Consider the following 23,510-nt stretch of genomic DNA (forward strand, 5'->3'; position numbering starts at 1 on the left):
GCACAAATAGGTCGGGATGACAAGAAAGAACCTGCAGAAAGAACCACAATTAGCAGCGCTGTCCTCACTATTCGTGTATGCCCCACTTTCTGCACTGGCTAAAGGAATCCATTGGGAGCAACAGCACCAACCTGGAGCAGGACACCGGAGTGTGCATCCACGTTGGGCCAGGGGTTCTTGACCTTGCCCAGCTCAAGCAGGATCGGGGGCACCACAGTGTACAGCTGGCTCACCAGCTTGAACAGGGGGTCCTGTGGGAGGTGCTTGAGTGCGAACTCCCGCTGGCACGTGTAGCGCGGGTCAGTCTTTCGCAGCACTGCGTGTCCGTAGCCCGGAACCACCTGCGGGACGAGGAACAACACGGTATCAGCATTGAATCAAGCCATGCTATGAATACAAGGGCACCAGGCATGCTGTACACCTGTTGCAATTACAAAGACGACAAAAGCCCACGGCAGAGCGATGAATGAAACTGAAAATGCTAGCGTGCGCATACACACATGCACACAAAGCAAACTGAAAAGCAAATTAATGATAGGACCTACCTGTCCGGATTTGAGGGTCTTCCAGACAAACTCCTTGAGTTGCTCGTCACTCACTTCACCTCCGAGCTCCTTCTGCATCTTGGTCAGCCACACCAGCACTTCCTGCGTTTTACGGGAAAAGAGAATAAAAGCATGTCACAGTGGCACACAACAGACTCAACGGCAGCCGCAGCAGCAGCATCAGCAACAGTTATTCTCCCTGCATTCTTTATCCACAGTACGTAGTCCCCAACACCTGGGCTGAGACATGCAGCCGTTTCCGTGTTGCACCTGGGAAAACTGCCTTTAAAGCACAGCTCTGCTGAACTGCTCTTCAAATTGAAGTCTAGTGGCTGACGGAAACCCGTCTGCAGTATTGCCGCATTGGCCAGTTGGTTTTTCCCAGTTGTCGGCTAAAAATTTCCCATTTTTTCCCACAAATATATATATTTCAAAATATAGTAATTTTACAGTGAATACAGCCAAGGTAATAAATATAAGAATGAGTGAAATAAAATAAATACAAAGCCTATTAATAATGAACATCAGGGCTGGATTGCTCTTGATAACATCATCGTCAATCACCACTTCGCTTTCATTAGATTTTGTGTTGGGACGGGGACCAGCCCAGCTACTTCCATTTCCTTTCTAGCCTCTCCTGTATAGATTGTAGAAATTTTCGGGAATTCCTTTACAACAACATGCATACATAGGGGATCGTGTGACTAAACAAAGAGTTAGGAGTTGTTGGAAGCAATTAATGGAAGGGTCACTGCCACTGTAGCTGGAAGAAATCCAAGGACGCAGCACTTGAAGCCTGAATGAACGTTAATAAACCATGGCTCTGTATCCAAGTCTGGACAGCAAATTAAAGGGAAACATCAAGTCAAATTTCTTCTCACGACACTAGTCATTCCGCCATGATAACAGCATTTTCCCTTCATCTCTGCACATTTTCCTGAGAAAGCACATTTAAAACACGGGTCTTGAGCGAAACCGAAATTTCCCACGTATTCAATGATGAGTTAGTAAAGAAAATTCCCTTTCTCCCTCAGTGGCTTGATTTTCCCACGATATGGGAAATTTCCCACGATCTGGCAACACTGCCCGTCTGGTCGGGATGGTACATGACGAAAACAGAAGGCGCCGACCAAAAGAAAGGATGGGATGACGTCATCCCATCCTTTCTTTTGGTTGGCGCCTTCTATTTTCGTCATGTTCTTCAAATTATGCAGATGGTAAACAAAAAAAAAATGTGGCACAAAATTTCACGGCAAACGGAATGCATTCTGAAAATGCCCACACTAAAACAGCAATGAAGTTATCCAAAGTAGCCACAAAGTTCCATACGTGGAGATTTCTCCCACTGGTAGTGCATATGGTAGTGCATGCGTGCCCCGGGTGCAATGACATCCAGCATTATTTTTGTAGGAAATTGCAGAATGGCATAAAATTTGATGATAACACAGTATTTTAAGAAATTGGTAAAATGCATTTACCTTCTAAGCCAGAGAATTATTGCTTTAACATCCTAATACGACTCAGGCTATGAGGGACGCCATTGTGGAGGTCTGCAGATTGATTTAGACTACCTGGGGAGCTTTACCATGCACTGAGGAGTATCACAACACACAAAGCAAAGCAAAAGCATTGCTGACTAGGTGGACAATGGCAAATATTAGTGTAGGAAAATAGTACTGATTGTGCATTTCAATTCAAAATTTCACGATATGACTAACTACACACTGCCTTTTATGTGCACTCCAAACCTCACGTAATTTTCAAACAGTGTTTGCTATTTGATGCAATTCACATCACAACCTCACTACTCGAGCTATTCAAGCCTCCTAAAGGTTAAGAAATGACACATTTTTCTTCTCACGGCAAAATATCGCGACAAGCCCAAACTGCAGTATCTTGCAATTGTCACACGAGTTAAGCTGCTATACTTCTTCACAGAATTGACTTCCAGCACATGGCAAAAGCCCACGCGCGGTAATGCTAAGCTTTGCAAAAAACTAACACGCCGACTGCGCGCTCGCAGGTCGGAAAATGAAGTGCTGCACCAAGCAGCACATCAGTGCATCCAGCCACGATGTAGTCAATAACTGGCTGTGAACCTCACTGGCAGCAGTCCTCTTGTTTTAGATCACTACGATAAGATATGCACATGCACAGAAGCGGCCTGGCTTGTTGAGGATAGCGGAAGGGCTGAAGTTGTTGCCCGTGTGCAATGCTCTGCTTGTTTCGTGGCAATCACTTTCACTGTTCTCGACTTTCGTCAATTATACTCTAGAAACTGCACATCTTAGGCCACAGAGGACAGAAAAAAAAAACTTACAACGAAACGTTGCAATCGAAGCCAGCCTGCATAGCCACACCGCATACACTGTAGCGTGCACTGGGGCACCAAGTAATGTGGTTATGTTTTCACGCCCTCGCGGTTACAGCATCCGTTGGGTGGTTTGAGCCCATCACGGGGCTTGCAGACCAGTGAAAACGACATGCGAGGCATATGCAGGCTACATGTCGTCACAAACGCTGCGTCTGGGGCGGCATTCCACAACCGGCCCTTTGTCTTCAGGTGTCACGAGGGAGCATTGCAGCTGAGGTTACTGCCCTACTGCTTATCTTGTGAGCAGTCTTGTTGCGTTTTGCCAGCAGTGCCTTGCCTCATTGTTAATCAAGCGCTGACATCATTCGTCATTCTTCAAGTAAGAAGACATTTGGCCACCTTGCCTCATGACATTGTTCAGTAAACGCCTTTCTAATGTGGGCATTAAAGGGACTATGCAAAGAATTCAAAGTCGCTTGTAAATGTTTTCTATGTTTAGAAATGATGCTAATGAGCATTCACACCAAGCATAAGTCTTCGGAACTGAGCCGGCAATTTATTATAAATAAAAAGAAACGTGTTTTTTAAAATTCGCGGGCCGATTGGTGTGCTCGTAGTGACCGATTTTGGAACTAAAATCGTGGAAGAAAGACATCACACTACCCATGACGTCGCCAGGCCACCACATGCTCTCATTCGCTGGAGCCACGGCAGCCACGACGTCCCGGGCACACTTCCGGTAGCCGTGAAAATCGTCTGCTCGTGCCGCCGCGCGACTCTCTCGGGCAAGCGCGGGCCAGGGCATTGCCTTCGCGCATATGGTTTCAATTTTCCTCTGCCGCCTCCTTCTGTCGGGAGTTCCGGAGCCACTCGCACAGCTCTTCGTGGGCACGCATAGCGCTCGATGCCCATCACAGCCATAAGAGCGAGCAGTCGCACCTTGAGGTCCGGGTTCATTACTGCTAACTACAACAGACGACAAGCAAAGAAACCCGACGCGCGCCGCAATCCAGGAAGACGAAGAGAGACTGGAGAGATGCCGCCACGCCGCCGACGCTGCTGCCGGGGGGCTAGGAGCGACAACCGGAAGTTGCAAAGCGAACGTCATCTGATGACGTATTCAAAGGCGGGGCCCTGTCCCAGAGCTGTTTTCTTTATTTTTGTCTGGTGCCCTGTGTGTACGAGTTGAGGGGGGAGAGGAGGAGCGTAATTTTAAATAGTCTATGTCTTCGTTGTTATTGATGCTAGCTTAAAATTCCTTGCGTTGGGGTGACAAGTGATGAAATGCCTATATCTCGTCTGCTTTACATTATCTCAATTAATTTATTGCATAGTCCCTTTAAGACGAACTCGGTTAGGACGGATTCTCAAATAAGATAAACAATTGAGACCATCTGGTTGGTTCCCCAGAGAATTCAATGTAAAAAAAAATCGTCGTAAGACTAACTTTCACATCAACCATGAACCCTGGCGACCTGACACAACGGCACTGTTGGGCAAAGAGAAAAGTATATAAAATTTTCTACGCAAGAAAACGCACCCCGACAGGACAGCTTCCACGCAACTTTGCGCCACTGTGCGGAGAAGCTGCCTTGTTGAGAAGCTTTCTTGCCTATGTGGAAGAGGCAGGGCACCTTCACTCCTGCCTGTGTGCAGCGCTGAGATGCCAGATCTCAGAATTGCGCCACCAGCAGACTAAAACGGCGTGTAGGCGCGGAGTAGAACTGCTTTTTGACTTAGTGTGGGAGCCAAATTTTTAACCGACACAGAGAATACCAGATATCGGCGCTGCACGGGCACTGGCCGCAGCGAACGGAAAGGCACATGGTGCACCTGCTCCTAAAGTTAATAACTACACCACAGAAGAAGCACGAAAGTAAAGTCAGGAACATTACAAAAATGCTCTTTTCATGTAGTACAATGTGACTGTTTTATGCCTTCAATGTTATGCTCACTTCATGCATAGCGCCATGTTATATGTTCCATTAGCAATTATCCTCTCAAACGAAGTCATTTTATTCACTGTTTTCATGCAACACATATTTGGACATGCATAGTATGCGTACATATCTTTCTTTGGGGGCACTTCTGTTAAGACGAACTTCTAGTAAGACAAAAATTTTATGGTCCTTTTAAGTTCATCTTAAAGGGAGTCTACTGTATAAGAGCAAGTACAGCATAGTGTGCTTTTGCTTCCTCTTAATATTTATTATAACGTAAGAGGTGACTTTTCACTTTTATTTTCGGTAAAAAAATCCCGCGTTACAATTGGTATGGTACAAGGCGTGTGCATTCACCACCCATGCTCATGGACCCCTGGCCAGTATGCACCTTTCTGCTGTTCGGACCGGTGTTGATCTCATCGTTAATTTCCCGTTAGTGACCTCTCACTGAAACAACGCTCCACAACTCACGAAAGTGACTCAAATGAGGACGCAGAGCTGAAACGGGAAGAATGGCCGCTATGTCAATTGACTGCCCCATTCTAAGGCTGAGAAACGACTTACTTTCACTAACAATGAAGCTCTCTCTGTTAGCTAGAAAAAGCCCAAACAAGCAGTACGTACAGGCACTGCCGGCACCGGCGGTTTCCACAAGCAATCTGCAACGCCATCCTAACAGTTATTTTTTCGATGCAGATCTCTGAGACTAGCCTACACCAGCATTCACTCCGGAAAAGTTATCGGGGAGTCCTTTTTAATCCACCTCAAAAGATAAACTTGAGTGGCACGCAAACAAACCGTTCCAGTTTTAAGTCCAATTTCCTCAACAACAAACGAGTCTTTTGTTGAGGAACAAACATCAACCAGGCCGCAGAAAGCCAAAGAATCAAATTTTACAAAGAATAAAACTTCTAGCTCTCCTCAGGATGCCTTTAAATTCTGTGCTGCAAAGCACTAACACAAGCAGCAGAAGACCCACCTGGTTGGCCAGGCCGTGCAGAGGTCCCGCCAGGCCGTTCATGCCGGCAGCCAGAGAGAGGTACGGGTCGGACAGGGCACTGCCCACCAGGTGGGTGGTGTGGGCGCTCACATTGCCACCCTCGTGGTCACTGCAGGCAGGGAGATGAGAGAGAGGGGAAGGGCAGAACATCAATGATTGGTTCACAACATTCGGCACGTTCGGTTCACCTGCACTCTTCTTCAAATAGCATTGAGGTCACCACACCCATCCGCACTAGTAGTTCACAAGACTCTAGAAAAGGGTTCTCGAACTGGGTTTTGCAGAGCCCTTGGGTTGCTGGAGTACTTTTCAAGTTCCCTGAACCCCTAATGCTATTCATGCCTGAACGAACACTTTTTAAAACTATCTTTATTGTAATTGCTTACAGCAGACTATATTTCACTCTACAGTCAGTAATAATTAACTGAATTGGGGCATTTTTGGCGGGCCATGCATGCATCAGGTAGTTCTGCCTTGGAACTCGACATACGCAGGGTTCCGGAGTACCTCTTGAAAAGCACTCCCCGAGGCTAAAAAGATTGAAAACTGGGGTGGGGGGCACGACTAACGAAAGTGGTTGGCCCATGTGTACTCTTTCTGACGTATGCTGCTAACAAATGAATAGGCGAAAATAAGAACCTAAAACTGCTCCAAAAAGAAAAAAAAACGAACAGAGTTAATCTAGACATTGCTTTATAATACAAAGGTTTAGCAGAGTCTAATGCTTCGCAATATTACTTATCAAGACCATCAGCTGCCAATCTGCACGCACCAAACATGCAATGTTGACTGACCGTCACTGTACCTATATCAAAGGAAAGGGACAGGCATCTGAATCTAAAGGGCCAAATTTTTTTCCGCTGAAACAGGAAAACTTGGTGTACAAGGTGCTCCATTCCACATCAATTTTGTGGGAAATGTTGCGGAACATTTTAATCAAGAATTTTTCAATAGGTGGATGCACCCATTTTTAAGTGTCCAGTCGCTGGAAGCCGTGATCAGTGAGCATGATAGCAAATGAATGCCAGCAGAAGTAAAGAACTGAAAACTAAAACGCAGTCCCATCCAGCAGACGCGTTTATGGGATTTAAAGGGACCGACCACTGTCCAAAACGTGTCATGAGATTATGGCAGAAATGAAAAGACTGACTCATATTGTAAGAATTCAGCACTGCAGTATCAAAGAAACAAGTAATTAAAATCTTAATTTGGCACTGAAAACTGCATAAAAAGCCATCTTGCGGTGAAACATGCTACTATCAGTGTGTAGCCCATCATCTGACCACATGTTGGCAAAATATCACTTGTTTTAATTCAGTGTTTTTTTCTTTCAGGAGTGTTAGCCATGTTTTGTTATTGTTTATACTCTCCCCAGTGCGCCCTTCATTGAAAGGCAATGCTCACTTCGCCTCGTCGACCATATGCTTTTAGATTTTGTCACTAGATTTATCACTAGACAGTGTTTTGCATTTCTTAGACGGGATGGCAACCCCGGTCCAATTAACTTTCATTGTTGAGGAGTACAACTTTGTGCCATAAGAGCTTTGGCTGTGGAAATTAGAAGAAATGCCACTCTACACTAAAACTGTCTGATTACTGCGTGGCAGTTGAGATTTACATGAAATTTTGGTACAAAACTTTTGCCGTCGCACAATCGCTATTGCAGTTGCTGATCATGGTTTCCAGTATCGAGATACATAGAAACGGGCACATGAAAAGATTTAAAAATTATTGGTAAAAATTTCCTGTAGCGCTTCCAACAAAACTGTTGTGGAATCTAGTACCTTAGACAGCAAGCTTTCAGTTGTGGAGAAAAAATTGGGTCCTTATTAAAATTCTGTGTTCAGCAGTGTTAACATCCCAAAGTGACTCAGGCTATTATGAGGGACATCGTAGTGGAGGGCTACGGATAATTTTGACCACCTGGGGTTTAATGTGCACTGACATCGTACAGTACACAGGTCTTTCCATCGAAATGCGGCCGCACAAATTAGTAAGCTTTAGTAGAGCGGAATGTCCTTTTGAGTTTCCACACCTAAGCTGTAATGGCAGTGACTCAAGACTCGTCAGCGACATATGTAGTGGACTTTGCTTACTGCTTCAATCATGAAATGCAAGGCACTGCAGCGCCATCCAGTAACAAAGGCTCAAAGCACTTCACTGACCATGAGAAGGAAGTGTTGCATTTCATCAAAGGGTGCACTGGAGAAACAGCGTAAGCTATAATGAAATATGATGAACAGTTCCGAAAAAAAAAAAAAACACCACGGGCTACCCAACATGTAGAACCCGGCTAGAAAGCTTGCATACAGTAAAAACACGGGTACAGTAAAGTGAAACAGTGGTCCTGTTTCCCCTTCCACGCATGAATGGACATTTTTCTTTTCTTCTTTACAATAACGACATTTTTAACAAATAAAAAGTTAAAATAAGGAGTGCTTGGCCATGGTGACATACTTCTTGCAGAATAATGACATCGCAGCATGCACGTAGTTTGTGACATCTCAGAGCGACGAGACACGCAACAGCATAATTCCAAGCCCAACAGTCGGAGGGGAATGGATACCAAAGACAATACGGTGCTCTCTGAGATGGCTTAGCCCCCAGGATTGCGAGCTGCAAAAGGAAGCCAACTTTTCTTAGGCCTTGAAGCCATGAGGCAAAGCACACGGCACCCATGAAAAAGAAGAAAGAAAAACTGGCATGAACGTGGAAAGAAGGTGGCATGGGCAGCTGAGAAAGAGAAGGCAGTAAATGGGCACTGAGGAACCGGAAAGAAAAATGAGCAAATGGTGGCAGCATTCAGCAGTCAAAAGCAAATAGACGCAAAGACATGCCGGCAAGCACAGAGGGGAAGGAGGGGGAGGAGAGTGTTACATGTGTAAATGCATAAATGCGTTACATGTGTAAATGCGTATGTGTAAATACGGTACTTCCACAAGACTGATAAAATCAAAAACATACCATAAAATATGACAGCTGAAAATAAATCATTAACACATAATGGGATGACTACAGCCGGAAGGAAGATGCTTCTTTCCTAAAACAACACTGTTGTTTAGTAAGCAGCCAAAAAATCACACAGCAGCTATCCTGAGAGCCATGCCACCGCCAACATGTCATATAGTGAAGACACCGATACAGCATAAACTCGCTAATCCAAACTTCAAGGGAACGGAAAAAAATGTTCAAATTACCCGCAATGCAAGACCAATGCTATTCACCACCTATTTACAGGAGGTATTCCGAGGCCTGAATTGGGAACAGTTGGGGATAAGAGTTCATGGAGAATACAGTCGATCCCACATATAACGGCCCAACTTAAGATCAACTTTCGCTTATAATGAACGAGACCTGCGCGACCGTCAAAATATACATTGTTTCAATGGCACAAAATCCCACGTATAAAGAACGTCATAAAGCCCTGCTGATCGGTTACAGCGAACGGACGGCGTAAACCCGGCGCCGCGATGCGAGATAACCTGCCTCTGACCCCTTTGTGCGCCCGGCAGGCAGCCTGTTTTCCCCGAGACTCATCGCAGGCCAACTGCCCGCCCCGTTTCGCGCCCCTCTCGAGCAAGCTACCCTTTCCCCGTCGACGCGGCTTCCAACATCGCCCTCCCGCCCCTAATCGCAACTCCGCTCTCCTCTCCTTACTCTCTTGCAAATCCGTGCGTGGCCTCTGCGATCAACCGCACCGCCGCCGGTGCCAATCGCGGAGGCCACGCTCTGTGAAGCACGTCTTCCGTGGGAGCCAAGAGGTGGCTGCAGTGCCGCTCACAGACGGCCCTCATTGGTCTCTCCGCTGGTGCTGTGCGTCTGTATTTAGCTTGACTGGCTTGATTGCCGCCTGTGCACGTTGCACGTCTACCCCATAGCGCGCTTTTGTCACTCCTGTTGCGGTGCGGACGTTTCGATGGCTTCGTTCAAATCGCGGGCCCTGGTTGTAATTCAGGATGGCGGACGGGAACACCGTGCTCATTTCCATTGTATTCAGCGGTAGAGATGATGAAAACGGCCTGGGCAGAGGTGACGGCCACTGGCGAGTGCAACTGCTTCCGCAAGGCCGGCTTCGTCGACACAGTGTCCGATGCCAAGCCTGATGCTTCGGAAGATGACCAGTCCGGCAGCGATTTGTGGCAGCGTGTCATCGACTCCAACAGGGGGGTCATGACATTGGTTGGAATGATTTTAGTGCTGTCGATGACAACGCCAATACCGTGGAACTGTGCACGGACGAGGGCATCGTTTCTGAAGTGCGGGACGCAGAGGAATCAGATGAGGATGAAACTTCGGAGCCAGCACCCATAAGCACGCCTGTAGCAATGAGCTACATACAGAGCCTCAGAAAACTTGTCTATGCCAAGGGCCTCGACGATAGCACGCTTCTGCTTTAAATAAACTGAAAACCTCCCTCATCGGATCTGCGCTTTTTCGCAAAGAAAAAATTTTGTGTTTTGGCAAGTAACTGTCTTCAAAGATGTGGTCCACTTACTACGAACTTCGGGATATAACGAATGGACACCGCATGACGCTCATGTTCGTTATAAGCGGGCTCAACTGTACCTAAATAACCTGCAATTCGCTGCTAACATTGCCTTGCTGGGTCACTCAGGAGATATACAGGCAGAGCAGAACGGTATGTATTAAAATTAACACGCAGAAAACCAAAATAAAGTTCAACAATCTCCCAACGGAACAGCAGTTCACACTTGGTAGCGAGAGCTAGAAATGGAAAAGGAATGGTAAAGGAAGGAGGCAGGTACTGACCACTGATCCGGATCATAAGAGGGAAATAACTAGAAGAATAAGAATGAGTGGAGCACATAAGGCACGTTCTCATGAAAGGCAGTTTACCAGTATCCCTCAAAAGAAAAGTATACAACAGCTGTATCTTACCGGTACTCACCTACGGGGCAGAAACGTGGAGGCTAACGAAAAGAGTTCAGCTTACCGTATTTACACGATTGTAAGTCGACTCGAATGTAAGTCGACCCCCCCAAATCGCATGTCCGAAGAAAAAAAAGTTGACGCGAATGTAAGTCGACCCCCCCAATCGCATGTCCGAAAAAAAAAAACACCGGCGGAGCGCTTCAAAAACGAAAATTTATTGCATAGATGGGCTATTCATCCTCACTTGAGTCATCTTCAGTGGTACTGCTGTCATCGTCGTCGCCGCTGCGATCCCGCAGCACATCATCCTCCATGGAAAGCCCGCACTTCCTAAATGATCGCACCACGACATCGCGTGGAACGGCCGCCCAAGCGGAAATCACCCACCCGCACACAAGCTGGCATTGAGGCTCTCTTCATGCGCCCCGTTGGCGTAAGTTCCCACCCTTCTGCCGCCAGCCACTCGTACTCACACCGGAGCAAGTCCTTGAATGGCTTGTTAATGCCAACGTCTAACGGCTGCAGCTGCCCCGTCAGACCGCCGGGAATCACCAGCATATCTGTATCTTCTTTTCAGAGCTCTGCCTTCACTTTCGCAGTAAGGTGGCCGCGAAATGAGTCCAGCACGAGGAGGTTCGGATTGCGATTTTTGAGGGACGCCACTGGCCTCAAAAGCCACACCCGACGGTACCAATCAATAATTAAGTCGTCCGCCATAAAGCCTTTTTCGTTCACTCACACAATTACACCTTTCGGGAACATTTCCTTTGGCATAGTTTTTCTTTTGAAGACGATGTACGGTCGGAGCTTTGTGCCATCTGCCAAGCATGATAGCATAACAGTGAACCGAAGTTTCTCGCTTCCTGTCGTGAGAAGCTTGACCTCGCGAGCTCCACTCACGCTCACTGTAGTGTTGCTCGTCATGTCGAAGTAGACGGGAGTCTGGTCCACATTGCCGATTTGGCCGAGCAGGTATCGCCGCGAGTCGCGGAGCTTGAGGTAGTGCCTATGGAAGGCGACAACTTTCTTCTCGTAAGCAGCAGGCAGCTTCTGGCATACACTAGTACGCCGACGAAGAGAGAAGCCAGCCCTCTTCATAAATTTCGAAGCCCAAGCCCTGCTGGCTTTGAAGCCTGTTCGGAGTATTCCAGCTTCCGCAGCAAAGACCCGGCCTTGTTGAGTGATCATTTCGCATTTCACTGGAAGGGACCGACCAGGTATTTTGGTGACATACGCTGCAAGCTTGACCTCCAGCTCCAGAAAGCGTCCCGACTTCGGCCCGCGGAAACCTTTTCGCTTGGAGTCGCAATCTAAAATTTTGTCTCGCTGCTTCCGCCACTCCCGCACCAACCGTTCAGAAACGTCGAACTTGCGGCCCGCCGCACAGTTGTTGGTTTCTTCGGCGTAAATGATGGCCTCCCTCTTGAACGCTGCAGTGAATGAGCGCCGAATGCTTTTCGAACCTGGAGAGCTCATGGCGAAGCACGCGGCCAGCAGTCGAGTCAAAAGCACCAACTCCAAGCACCACCAAACAAAGAGTGATCGGTGTCGGGGCGTCGGCTCTTCCAGCAAACATCGGCATTCCCCAGAAGCGCCGCTGTTACGTATTGCGCAACCAACTGAAATAGCGGCTCATCCATCAGCTAGCGACACTCCCGGGCACTGGCGCAGACTCCGCGATTGGAACAGCGGGACAGCGGCCCTTCCCGCGAGTGAAATGAAATGAAATTGGTTTTGGGGGAAAGGAAGTGGCGCAGTATTTGTCTCAAATATCGGCGGAAACCTAGTTGTAAGGGAAGAGATAAAGGAGGGAGTGAAAGAAGAAAGGAAAAACGAGGTGCCGTAGTGAAGGGCTCCTGAATAATTTCGACCACCTGGGGATCTTTAACCTGCTGTACTGACATCGCACAGCACACGGGTGCCTTTGCGTTTCGTTTCCGTCGAAACGCTGCCGCCGTGGTCAGGTTCTAACCCGGGTATCCTGTTCAGTAGCACTGAACCATCGCGGTGGATAACGGTGTGCGCAGTAAAAATAAAAAATGAAAAATCCTGGCCAAAAAGCCCACGGAATACCTGAATGCTACGCTTGGAGCCGTAGAGCAAACAAAAACTTCTAACATCGCAGTAGCGTCCCTGATAGATTGTTTTTCTTGCTTTTATTGGCAGTTCAAGGTTTCGTTACGATTGTAAGTCGACCCGAGCCCCCCACCCCCACATCGGAATTTTAAATTTCAAAAAAAGGGTCGGCTTACAATCGTGTAAATACGGTAAGTTAAGAACAACACAGCGAGCCATGGAACGAAAAATGATAAGTGTAACGTCAAGAGACTGGAGGCGGGTAGATTTTGTGAGAGAACAAACGCGGGTTAATGACATCCTAGTCGGCGGAGTGGATTCCAAGAGAAGGCGAGCGTAGCAGGGGGCAGCAGAAAGTTAGGTGGGCGGATGAGATTAAGAAGTTTGCAGGCATACGGTGGGTGCAGCTGGCAAAGGACAGGGTTAATTTGAGAGACATGAGAGAGACCTTTTCTCCACAGTGAGCGTAATCACACTGATGATGATAATGATGCAAGTTATTGAATGGCCTTGAAAAAATTGACAAGAACTGCTTGCATCTCTGAATTTATCTGATGGAAGTCTGTGCAATGTTAACCTGTTTTGACGCGAGAACAGCGTAACGGTGACTATTCTTCATATTTCTACCAATTCTTTACTTTGTGCACACTCTGAGGAGCATCGAAGCAGAAAGCACCAAACTGATAAGGACCATGGCGGCATCCATCATGGTGTGATGCAGTCGCGGTAGAGTCCCCTCACAAATGGCTGCGTCACATGTGAGAACGCTTCACCGAACAAACAGTGAACAGCACATGGCGTGCACGCTGTTTTGGTGCACTAGAATGGAACAACGCAAGTGGAGCAAGAGAATCCCGCAGCGATGCCAATCATCGTCCAAAACTGCATGGCTGGGCTCTGTCGGCTGGCTGGCAGCAGGCTAGCGCGAAGCTCAGAAAAGCAAAACTAAACAGTTGGACTATTCCTGAAGACGGGGCCGTCCATTTTTCGTCATGCCTCCCGTTGCACGCATGATTCTGCAGCATGCAATTTCGGCTTGAGAAGGGCTATTTTGATCGCTTGGCATACCGGCCATACCTGAATGTAACCATTTTTTGGGAGGCCCATTCAAATTAACCAGTGTGAGACACATATCGCCCAAATTGGCGAGCATCCAATGTCAAAGACTTGACATAGATGTTGTCTGGGACTGCACCAACTGCAGCTCTTTATAGCAAAGGTTTTTGCTGGTCTGAGCGACTTTACTATAGAGGAGTTCTACTGTAATATTTTACTCAGATGTGGGCACATGGTGGAGTGTCTATAATGGCAAGGTTTAACTAAAGGATGTTTGTACAGCTTTCTTTATGCACTTCTCGATGTCAAAAAAAAAATTATAAATCCTTCAATATTACACAGCTCGATTCCTACAACGAAGCAAAATTTTTTTGTTTCCACCACAATCTCATGACATGTTTTGGTCAGTCGTCAGAGGTAGAGTACATCTGGTACGCAACAGTGCATATATGGGGCAATCAGAACTGACTGTTCAGAAATTCTGGCCATTCCGGTAACCCAAACACTCACCGCTAAGTTTTCGAAGTCAGTTTTGAGTGTTTACATCCGTCATTTGGCCTTTCATTTGCCATTCCCTGCTACTCTCACTGTCTCCGCCTGGCACAGAATTTATGAGGTTATACACACGGTCATATGTGGGGAGGATGCACAAACCTGTGGATGGTGAGGTAGAGGCGCATGAGCTCAGTGAAGCTGGGGTCGTCGTATCCCAGCATGGCAGTGAAGTTGGCCGACCAGTCCTTGGACACGTCAATGGCCCCAATGCTGCTGCCGTCCCGGAACAGGTTGCGGTAAATGGTGGCCGCTATGGGGGGCAGCTTGGCAAGCAGCGCCATGGTGTCATCGAATGTGTGCTGCGGTGGGAGATGAGCAAGAAAATGATGGGCGCGAGGAAAAGGTCGCACGCTCCAAGTAGGCAAAAGAAGGGTAATCCGACACTCCTGGAAGCAGTGACATCTAGGTTAGTCAGCGACTAGCTGGCAGCAAGTTGAAAGGTAAGGTAGCCTGTCCTTGCAGGAGCGCAAACTCTCATAAAACGATACAGGCTGAGTTCTGTTGCTTAACTGTGTAAAATGTTTGCACATGCTAAGGCTGTCACATTTGTTCAGAGGGTGATGCTACAGCCACACCACATTCCTTCCTTCAAATACAGTCGACGACCGAGAATTCGGACTCCCGATTTTTCGAACATGTTTGATTATTCGGACTTATTCACGGCATCGCGACATGGCCCACAGAGTCAATGTACAAGAGCACCTGGAATTTCGGACACACCACAACTGACTGCTCGATTTTTCGAACCTCGTTAGCACTCTCCGCCAATACTCAAGCCGCCACATAATGTATACAGTGGAACCTAATTAATTCAAACTGCAGGAGATCGAAAACTTGATCAAACAAAACGAAATTCAAGCTTAAAGGAAGTCTCTTGTGATGCTGAAATTCTGTGCGAGTCAGCACATTGCGCCCACATGGTTTTGAATTCGTACTCTTCTTGAATATTCGTCTTCAGCCGCACGAACCTGAACAGTAGTCGGAGTTTGCAGAACTCATCTGTGCCGAGTCTTTCGTCCTGAATATAGAAAGAGGAAGCAGCGAAGCGCGTGGGAGGCGTACAGTTTCATGGAGATGGCGAGCACGGGAGGAAATGGTGGTACATTTCAAAGCGAGGTCAACGTACCCGTGGCAAAACACACCGCAACCCTGACTTTCCTATCATAAAACCATAAAAAACTGCTGTTTCAATGACAGACAAGATGCCTCTCATTATACGCAAGCCACCACAAAGTGCATATCGCCGGACACGATGCCGATTTTGGCTCTAGTCGCTAGGCCTAATGACGAAGGCCAACGCCGAAGGAGCGCTTGCTTCGGCAGTTTATCGGTTCTTATCGTTTCACCATCTTCGTGATCTCGTTCCGGGACCATTCTATTACGGGCACAGCGCAGTTCCCGCAGCGGCATGTTCGCTTTCCGGATTGGAGTTCGTCCCCAACCTGTGAGTTCATTAGCTGTCACAATTTGCTCCAAGAGCCAGTGCCCTTCATAGTGAGCTTCAACAGAATACAGTCAACCCTTGTTAGAGCGACAAGCTAGAAAATTGTAAAAAAGTTGAAAGAGCTGAAAGTTCGTAATATACAATTACGCCACTAATGCACACAAGAGCAGTCCCAATTTAGTTGTGAACCACAATGCAAGTGACCTTTAAGGAGGCACACGGCTCTTTGCGACCGAAAATCAGTAAAAAAAAAATCAGATTTTTTTTATCCTTTCATTTTCGCAATCCTGATGGCTTTCCACAGTTACCTACAAAGTTTCATTAAAAAATGCCACATAATTCGTCTTTTATAGCGTTAGAAAAATGTGAATCCCCTCGTGTGGCCGTTTAACTTGAGGTCACATTGCTTTGAACTGATTGCCCGCAGTTAGAGAAAAATGCTCTTCACTGCCACTATTTTGGTTTCATTTTAAAGGTCACAATTCAGGCTATTCCCACATTTCGGTTGGCAACCATGAGCAAGCCCTGTAAGTGGTAAACAAAGGAACAAAATTTTGCTAAATGTGCACTGCTACTGTTCTCCCAAATCACAAGACCAAATGGCAATTTTTTGTTGCCTGGTGGCATCGACCGCTTGCAGCATGGCGCCATTCTGAGTTGGTTGCGCCATTCCACTGTCAGGGCCAAGCTAGGTTCATCGGGCATAAATTGTGAAATATTTCAATTCGCACGATGTCTTAGACCTTAATAGAGTGCAGAGAGGCACTTTTTGTGAAGTTTCAGCACTGTTTATAAGGTGCTGGCATGGATTCTGGAGGCCTTTAGAAACTGAGCGCCAAATGGCAATGAGGTTTGCTTCCCTGCAAAACACCCCCAGCACCCAGCAGACAAACACTGCCTAAGGTGGCTTCCCTGCACCAGATCAGTGTTGCATGCAAAACGGGACACCAGAACGAAAGCTGCAGCCGTTTTCACCGCCTTGTCCCAACCCCAGTGCTCGTCTACAATGAGCTAACGACCATACAGTCATCGAATGCTAAGCTCATGAAAGTGGTTGTCGCCTGTCCGTGTACACGATACACCTCAGGATTTGAGTCATGCGAAGTATTAGAATGTGCACAGAACTCCTGACCCTTTTCCTTCACTATACTGGCATTTTGAAGTTGAAGTAAAGTGATTTTTTTTTGGTGACATCTGATTTTTTTTGGACTGCCCAATATTTAAGTCATTTTTGCAGTCCCTACTAGAGAGATTTTTCGGTTGGCATCTGTATTTCAGGGATTCCTTTGAGGAGCACTTGTGGTGTCATTCTTTAACTGTATCTGACCAAGTACAACTACACTACTGGCCAATACTCACTCACTAGATTACGATAATACTCAGCAGTATTCAAGAGCACACAACAACCGACCCCATTCAGCTCAGCTCGTATACGCACCTCCCAGTAGGTGGCCTTGGGCACCCCCTTGTTGTAGGCCTGAACGAACTTGCTCTCTGTATTGCAGGCAGTGATGGCACAGCTCAGCTGGGACATGGGGTGCACGTGCGAGGGGAAGTTGTTGAGCATGGTGACCACGTGCGAGGGGAGGTCAGCATTCTGGGCCCACGTCTTGGACACCCACTTGACTTGCTCGGGCGTGGGGATGTCCCCTGTGAGCAGCAGCCAGAAGAGCCCCTCCGGCAACGGTTCCTCCCCGCCGGGGGCCTTGGGCAGCAGCTTGCGGATCTGCGGGATGGAGTAGTCGCGGAAGGCGATGCCCTCCTCCGGGTCCAGGTGGGACGTCTCCGTGACCAGGCCCTTGATGCCCCGCATGCCGCCGTAGATCTGCAGAGACAACAGCACAGTTAGCCCTCTTCACTCTGCCAACACTTCGACATCCCCACTGGGAACAAGAAGCGGCGCCCAGCTTTCTCCCACACAAAAGGAGTGATTGTGACAGCTGTACCTATGCTTCCTCGATTCTAGTGCCAGACAGGGATCAGCTAGTTTCAGCAAATCAAGCACTCTATTGCACCCTTTTCTTATACTCAGCCATTCCTTGCCATTCTCTGCATGTGCAAAGGGAAGGAGAGGGTACCCCATCATTAGCAACATGTCACGAGAAATGGACAAATTTTTGTTCTCGTTTTTCATTGCAAGGCAGTGTTCTATCAAGGATTTTCAAGGCACGCTAGAAGCTCATGCTATGAAGAAGCCATTGCTTGCAACAAGTGGTGCCACATCGTGATGAGTAAATGGCCGAGGTGTCCAAGGGGGTCCCATTGCAGAGTGAGGCCTGCATCAGTCAACTCTGCCCAGACCACATGCATGAAACCACATGAATCCAGGGTATATTCTCGTGACACCTCACTCCTAGGCCTGTCTGGGCAACATTGTCATCAGTTAATTGAACACACTTACTTGCAGTGAGACTAGCAACGCTAGCAAGTTCCCTACATAGCTGTAGGGACCCTGCAAACAGTTGTAAGCTGAGACGAGATCGCTATCTAGACAAACATTTAGCCCCCTATCCACAGGATTATTCCCACACAAGAGTGCCAAAGGTACTTTACATGTTTAGATGAAGCAAACATTTTCAGAGTGCCACTCTAGTCTGCCATGACTGCAGCTTGTCACCAGTAACAGTTTCCTCCGACTGGCTGCCATTTTAGCCCAGTTTCATGCTCTCCAGTGGCACTGTCAGCCAGTTAAACTCAGAGGACATCCTTGGGTCGCTTCCAACAGTGCCACTAGCTCACGGAACCATGAACAGCCTTGGCCAACATATGCTACCAGTGCACGCTATATAATGGAAAAGTCCAGGTATTTCATGGGGATCGAAAATTCCCTAAACAGGTTACACTGTATACTGAGGCCTTGTTTCTGTAATTAATAAGTGCATGCTATATCAACAAACAAAATGATGGCCAATAGACACATACGTCGGCAATCCTTGAATTATCACAGATTTTGACTGCAGTCATTCAGTTCTGTTTTCTAGGAGCAAGGATCTGTGTGTGACATCGCTGCGATGCACATGAAGCAGCAGGAAGGTCAAGTGGGCAGAAAAAGCATGAATGTTTTTGAGTCTGTTATGAACACAGCCCATGCAAGCAGACTGCACCATCTACTATGGCACAGTGCCACCAACAAATGGCATTGCAATGACGGCAGCAGCAAGTGAAAATTTGAAAAACCACTTCAAGAGAAAAATGTGTTACTGGCTATTTTCACACACTCACATCTAGTTGGAGCAATCGATGAGAGTATAATAAGCATGTTATATAGCTCCTACAACCACGCACATTTCTGTTGCTACTCCCTTAGGCAAACCTCCATACAGATCATGCAAACTTGCAGAAATCCGTTTGCACTGCATAAAGTGATGGTTTATGGGGGTTTAACGTCCCAAAGCGACTCAGGCTATGAGAGACGCCGAAGTGAAGGGTTCCGGAATTTTCGACCACCTGGGGTTCTTTAACGTGCACTGACATCACACAGTACACGGGCCTCTAGAATTTCGCCTCCATCGAAATTCGACCGCCGCGGCTGGGATCGAACCCGTGTCTTTCGGGCCAGCAGCCGAGCGCCATAACCACTCAGCCACCGCGGCGGCTGCACTGCATAAAGTGAGACAGCTCAAACAATGCAGAACCGTGTTTAGACATCAGCGTTCTCAGCCAAGTGCCCTCAATGGCGCAAGAAATGCCTAATTTCAAAAGTCTAGCTGTGATTTCTTTTTTACCAGAAAAAGACTAAAACTGTGCTCATTAGATTAAGATAAGCCAGATATATATGTGTAGAACATCAATCTTTTTTTTCACCTAAATTGGAGGTTCACCAAAACCAAGTAAACGTAGAACATAGCATAAAGAAGGACCAGTTGGTTGCTGGTGCTTAGTGACGTGTCAACTGTGCATGTGCGTGCATGTAAAAACAGGACACAACCCTACAAAGTGTCTATTCTTTGCTCTGTCCCTTGTTTCTTTCTTTGTGCAATGACAATGCCCTTAAGCAGTATACAATAAACATAGGATCCAATTAGATCACAACATTGATGGCAGTACACTGGTCCAACCTGTATGAGCCCAGGTGAACTACAGTGAGCAGCCAAGGCAAATGACTTCACGTACCATGTCAATGGTGACCTCGCCCACCACCTGGCTGCCGCACTTCTGCCGGAACTCCTTCACTTGGCCCTGGAACGTCTTGATCTTGTTGGCCATCAGGCCCTTCAGATCCTGCACCACACACACACGCATTCACTCCACTTGATTTCTGAGAACATACACTAGCACCATAACATCAGCCACAAAGGGGACAGAAGCATTACGGAATCAAAGCTCTCACCGTGACTCAACACCACTACAGCCTGTGCTGCTGACACACCCTGCCACACAAGACCATTAGAACGTCTAGGCAGCAAGCCAATATACATGGCATACAGAAAAAGTGTCGGCACTTCGTGCAGAAAGCCTCACGTTGTAATGGTACTTGCATGATGGGGCATATTCATTAAAGCCTCATATAATGAAACACATTAAACCTAACAAGCTGCTAATGACCGACTTGTCTTGAAACAGTGTGAACACGCTTTGAATAAAACACTCATATGCAAACAAGGCCCTTTAATCACGGCTAGACACAATTTAAGCAACAAATAAAAATGCATACAAATTTTTCAATGCAGCCCACAATGCATTATGTACTACAAGCACTTTGATGTCTACAACAATGCGGAAGTGAAAGTAGCTATCCTTGATACAAACGCTTTGGCACCACTCGGCTCATGTATTAAAAACATTATCCACCATTACCCTGAAAATGGTGGCTAACTAAAAACACCGAACCGGTATGTTGAAATGCTCCAAACAAGGCAGTCTAGCTATCTCATTCTTTGAGTCATGCTCTAGTTGCATTACACTACAAACAGATTAGCATCCCAAAATAGGTTTCAGTCTTGAGTAAGCATCCCTGTAGTGCCTCATGGCCCCCAACCAAGACATATGGTGTTTTGGTCCATATAAACAGAGGGTTTGGCCCATATGGGTGCAGCCCTTACAAGAGATTATAAGGTACGACAAAACGATAAATGCTTCTCGCTGCTTTTAACTGTAGCTTACTGCTTACAACAAACAGTTAGACCTTGTCACAAGAGAGAAACAGACACTACTAAAAAACTACAATGTAGAATAAGGCTTGTCGGACGGTATAAACAATGAGTATAACAAATCCAGCAGCCTTTAATTTGGCTATACCAAGGCTTAACTCTGTATCCCTAAGTCATAACAACCTACGCAGGTGGAAGAGACCTCCCTATAAAGCACAATGTCCAAGCGAAACCCAATGTTCGGAAAGCCACAAATCGGTTCACCAAATCAAAATCTTTGTAAAACTGGAGAAAGTAAAGAACTTGTTGCTAGGAGAAAATTTGAAGAACTAGCAAGACTTCACTTTGCAACTTTCTGTCGAGACTGTATCACATCTAAAGTACGGTGTTAAAATGGTTCTTTTCATTCCTTACCAGACATTACTTCCATTCAATTTTCAATTATTATGACCACTATGTCAGCTGAAGCGCTTCTGCTATGCAGCAAGTATAAATACACATTTTCGATGAAACAAAAATCACAGAAAGCACATGCTTGGAAAACTGCTACTTACTGTAGAATCTGCAGAAATATTCCTGGAAAATACTGAGAGTGCTGGGAGGCATTTCTGAAAGGAACAAAGAAACGCAGTGGTTAGTATATGAAAGAAACACAGCAAAGAAATGTTACCACATGTAATGTGGCTTATGGGGTTTAAAGTCCCAAAGAGACTCCCACTATGAGGGACACCGCAATGGAGACCTCCGGAAAATTTCTGCCAGCTGGGGTTCTTTAAAGTGCACTGACATTGCACAGAACACGGGCCTCTAGCATTTCGCCTCCATCGAATTGTAACCAGTGCAGCCAAGACCGAACCCGCGTCGTTCGGGTCAGCAGCCGAGTGCTCGGGTCAGCAGCTGAGCACCATAACCATTACCACTGAGCCACCGTGGCGGCCTACCGCCTGTTGTAGTGCCACAACTCCTTCATTTTTACTATAGTAGTGATGCACTTTGTAGCAGAATTCCTGCCTCTGCAGAAGTCAATGAACGCAAAGTAACGCTGACATGCAGAAGCTGTTTTTTCCATTAAAATGTAAAAACACAATCCATCATAAAACACAGTGCTACTGATTAAAACTATGGGGATACTTAGCTCACTTTAAGAGTGGAATGCAATAGCATTAGATTTCACATTTGACACAGCCCCGTTGCAACAACTTGTGTATGTTTGTGCCAGTTCCTTATCAGTCCACCAATCGCCATATTCGGACTGTTAGCAGCTGCAGTTGCAGGCATCTGCTACGCTGTGATGGTGCCGATATTTGCGTATCTCACATTCTTTTCTGCTTTTTGATATCAATTCTCTATCTAGGTTGCTGTCCAGAAATTAGGCTGCTCACAACCAAATAGGCAAGTTGTGATGACGTCACAAAGTCATGAGACTTTCTTTGACCAATCAGAGAATTTTCGTGACATCGGACGTTGGCGGGGTTTCGCCATGAACACAACTCTAATGCTGCTGCATTAAAAACACAAGGCAGGGTTTGTGCCAGTGCGTAAAAACAAGGAAGGGCATTTATAGGCAGAAAAGAGGCCTTAGGAAAAGGAGCCACACTGAGCTTAACCCTCGCAAAAGCTGCCTTTCACGCCAAGTACAATAAGTGAGAGATCAAAGTCCTCAGTCAAATGAAAATGTAAATTTGTTTCCCCTTGACACACGGGTGCCACCTAAATAATTAAAGAATACAGGAGCAATTTATGAGCACAGAAATGTGTGCTTGTACAAAACATTGGTCTCCCAATGACAGGTGTGCACATTCATACAAGGCTACTCTATTTCACTTATTGCATTCATTTATTAAATCTACTTATTTATTTATTCATTCATTCGAAAGTTCACAGACTCCAGTCGGAGTATTATGTAGGGGGGGGGGGGGGGGGGGCTGCATGAGAAGTGAGGAAATGAACAGAAGCCAAAAAATTTAACCACCAATGAGAAAAAGGGACAGAGAGAACAGACATTTCTGGACGTTTTTTCTTTAAATGCACGAATACCTTTCTCATTTAGGTACGTCGACCAAAACTGCCAAGGTGATAATTGTAGCAATATGGGGAAAAAAAGGACACAGAAGCAATTAGCAAGCGGTGGCAGGGCCATAAAGTGCAAGAAAGCTCTGCACAAGTAGATGGCCTGCAAGCTCAGAGCTAGACACACAGTAAAAACAAAAAACCCAGAGGGCACTAAAGACTGCTTGTGTGTTTTGAAGGCGAAAGAATTAGTATGTCCGCATGTTTTGCACTGAGAAATAAAACGAAGATGTGCCTCCCAACACCAATTCCACAAACTAACACTGGGACACTTGGTTCAAACACCTGTCGGAAGCTAGCCTCCAACTTGACTAAAAGGTGTATGCTATATGCAACAAGAAATCATATGACACCGCCCCGAATGGTGTACGACTAACCCTAACCAACCAACCTTTGCATCACAATTTTGATATTAAAATTGATTTTGAGGAAAGGAAATGGCATAGTAACTGTCTCATATCATGGTGGACACTTTAACCATGCCTTCAGGGAAAAGGTAGAGAGTCTGGGAAGCCATACAATTA

The 23,510-nt window shown here is 46.5% G+C and overlaps 1 protein-coding gene across 2 annotated transcripts in view; it reads right to left on the reverse strand.

Annotated features, from left to right (window-relative positions):
* Positions 1 to 23,510, reverse strand: part of kdn (citrate synthase) — a 37,402-nt gene that overhangs the window by 3,024 nt on the left and 10,868 nt on the right. For both annotated transcript variants that reach the window (XM_077657604.1, XM_077657605.1), the window contains exons 2-8: positions 21,471 to 21,524; positions 19,940 to 20,047; positions 17,265 to 17,651; positions 14,482 to 14,681; positions 5,782 to 5,911; positions 546 to 647; positions 132 to 341 (exon numbers count right to left, since the gene is read on the reverse strand). In XM_077657604.1, coding sequence (XP_077513730.1) covers positions 132 to 341; positions 546 to 647; positions 5,782 to 5,911; positions 14,482 to 14,681; positions 17,265 to 17,651; positions 19,940 to 20,047; positions 21,471 to 21,524 — 1,191 coding nt within the window. The remainder of the gene's footprint in view (positions 1 to 131; positions 342 to 545; positions 648 to 5,781; positions 5,912 to 14,481; positions 14,682 to 17,264; positions 17,652 to 19,939; positions 20,048 to 21,470; positions 21,525 to 23,510) is intronic.

The sequence above is a fragment of the Amblyomma americanum genome, chromosome 3 (assembly GCF_052857255.1).
Source record: "Amblyomma americanum isolate KBUSLIRL-KWMA chromosome 3, ASM5285725v1, whole genome shotgun sequence".
In the NCBI taxonomy this organism is placed as follows: Eukaryota; Metazoa; Arthropoda; class Arachnida; order Ixodida; family Ixodidae; genus Amblyomma; species Amblyomma americanum.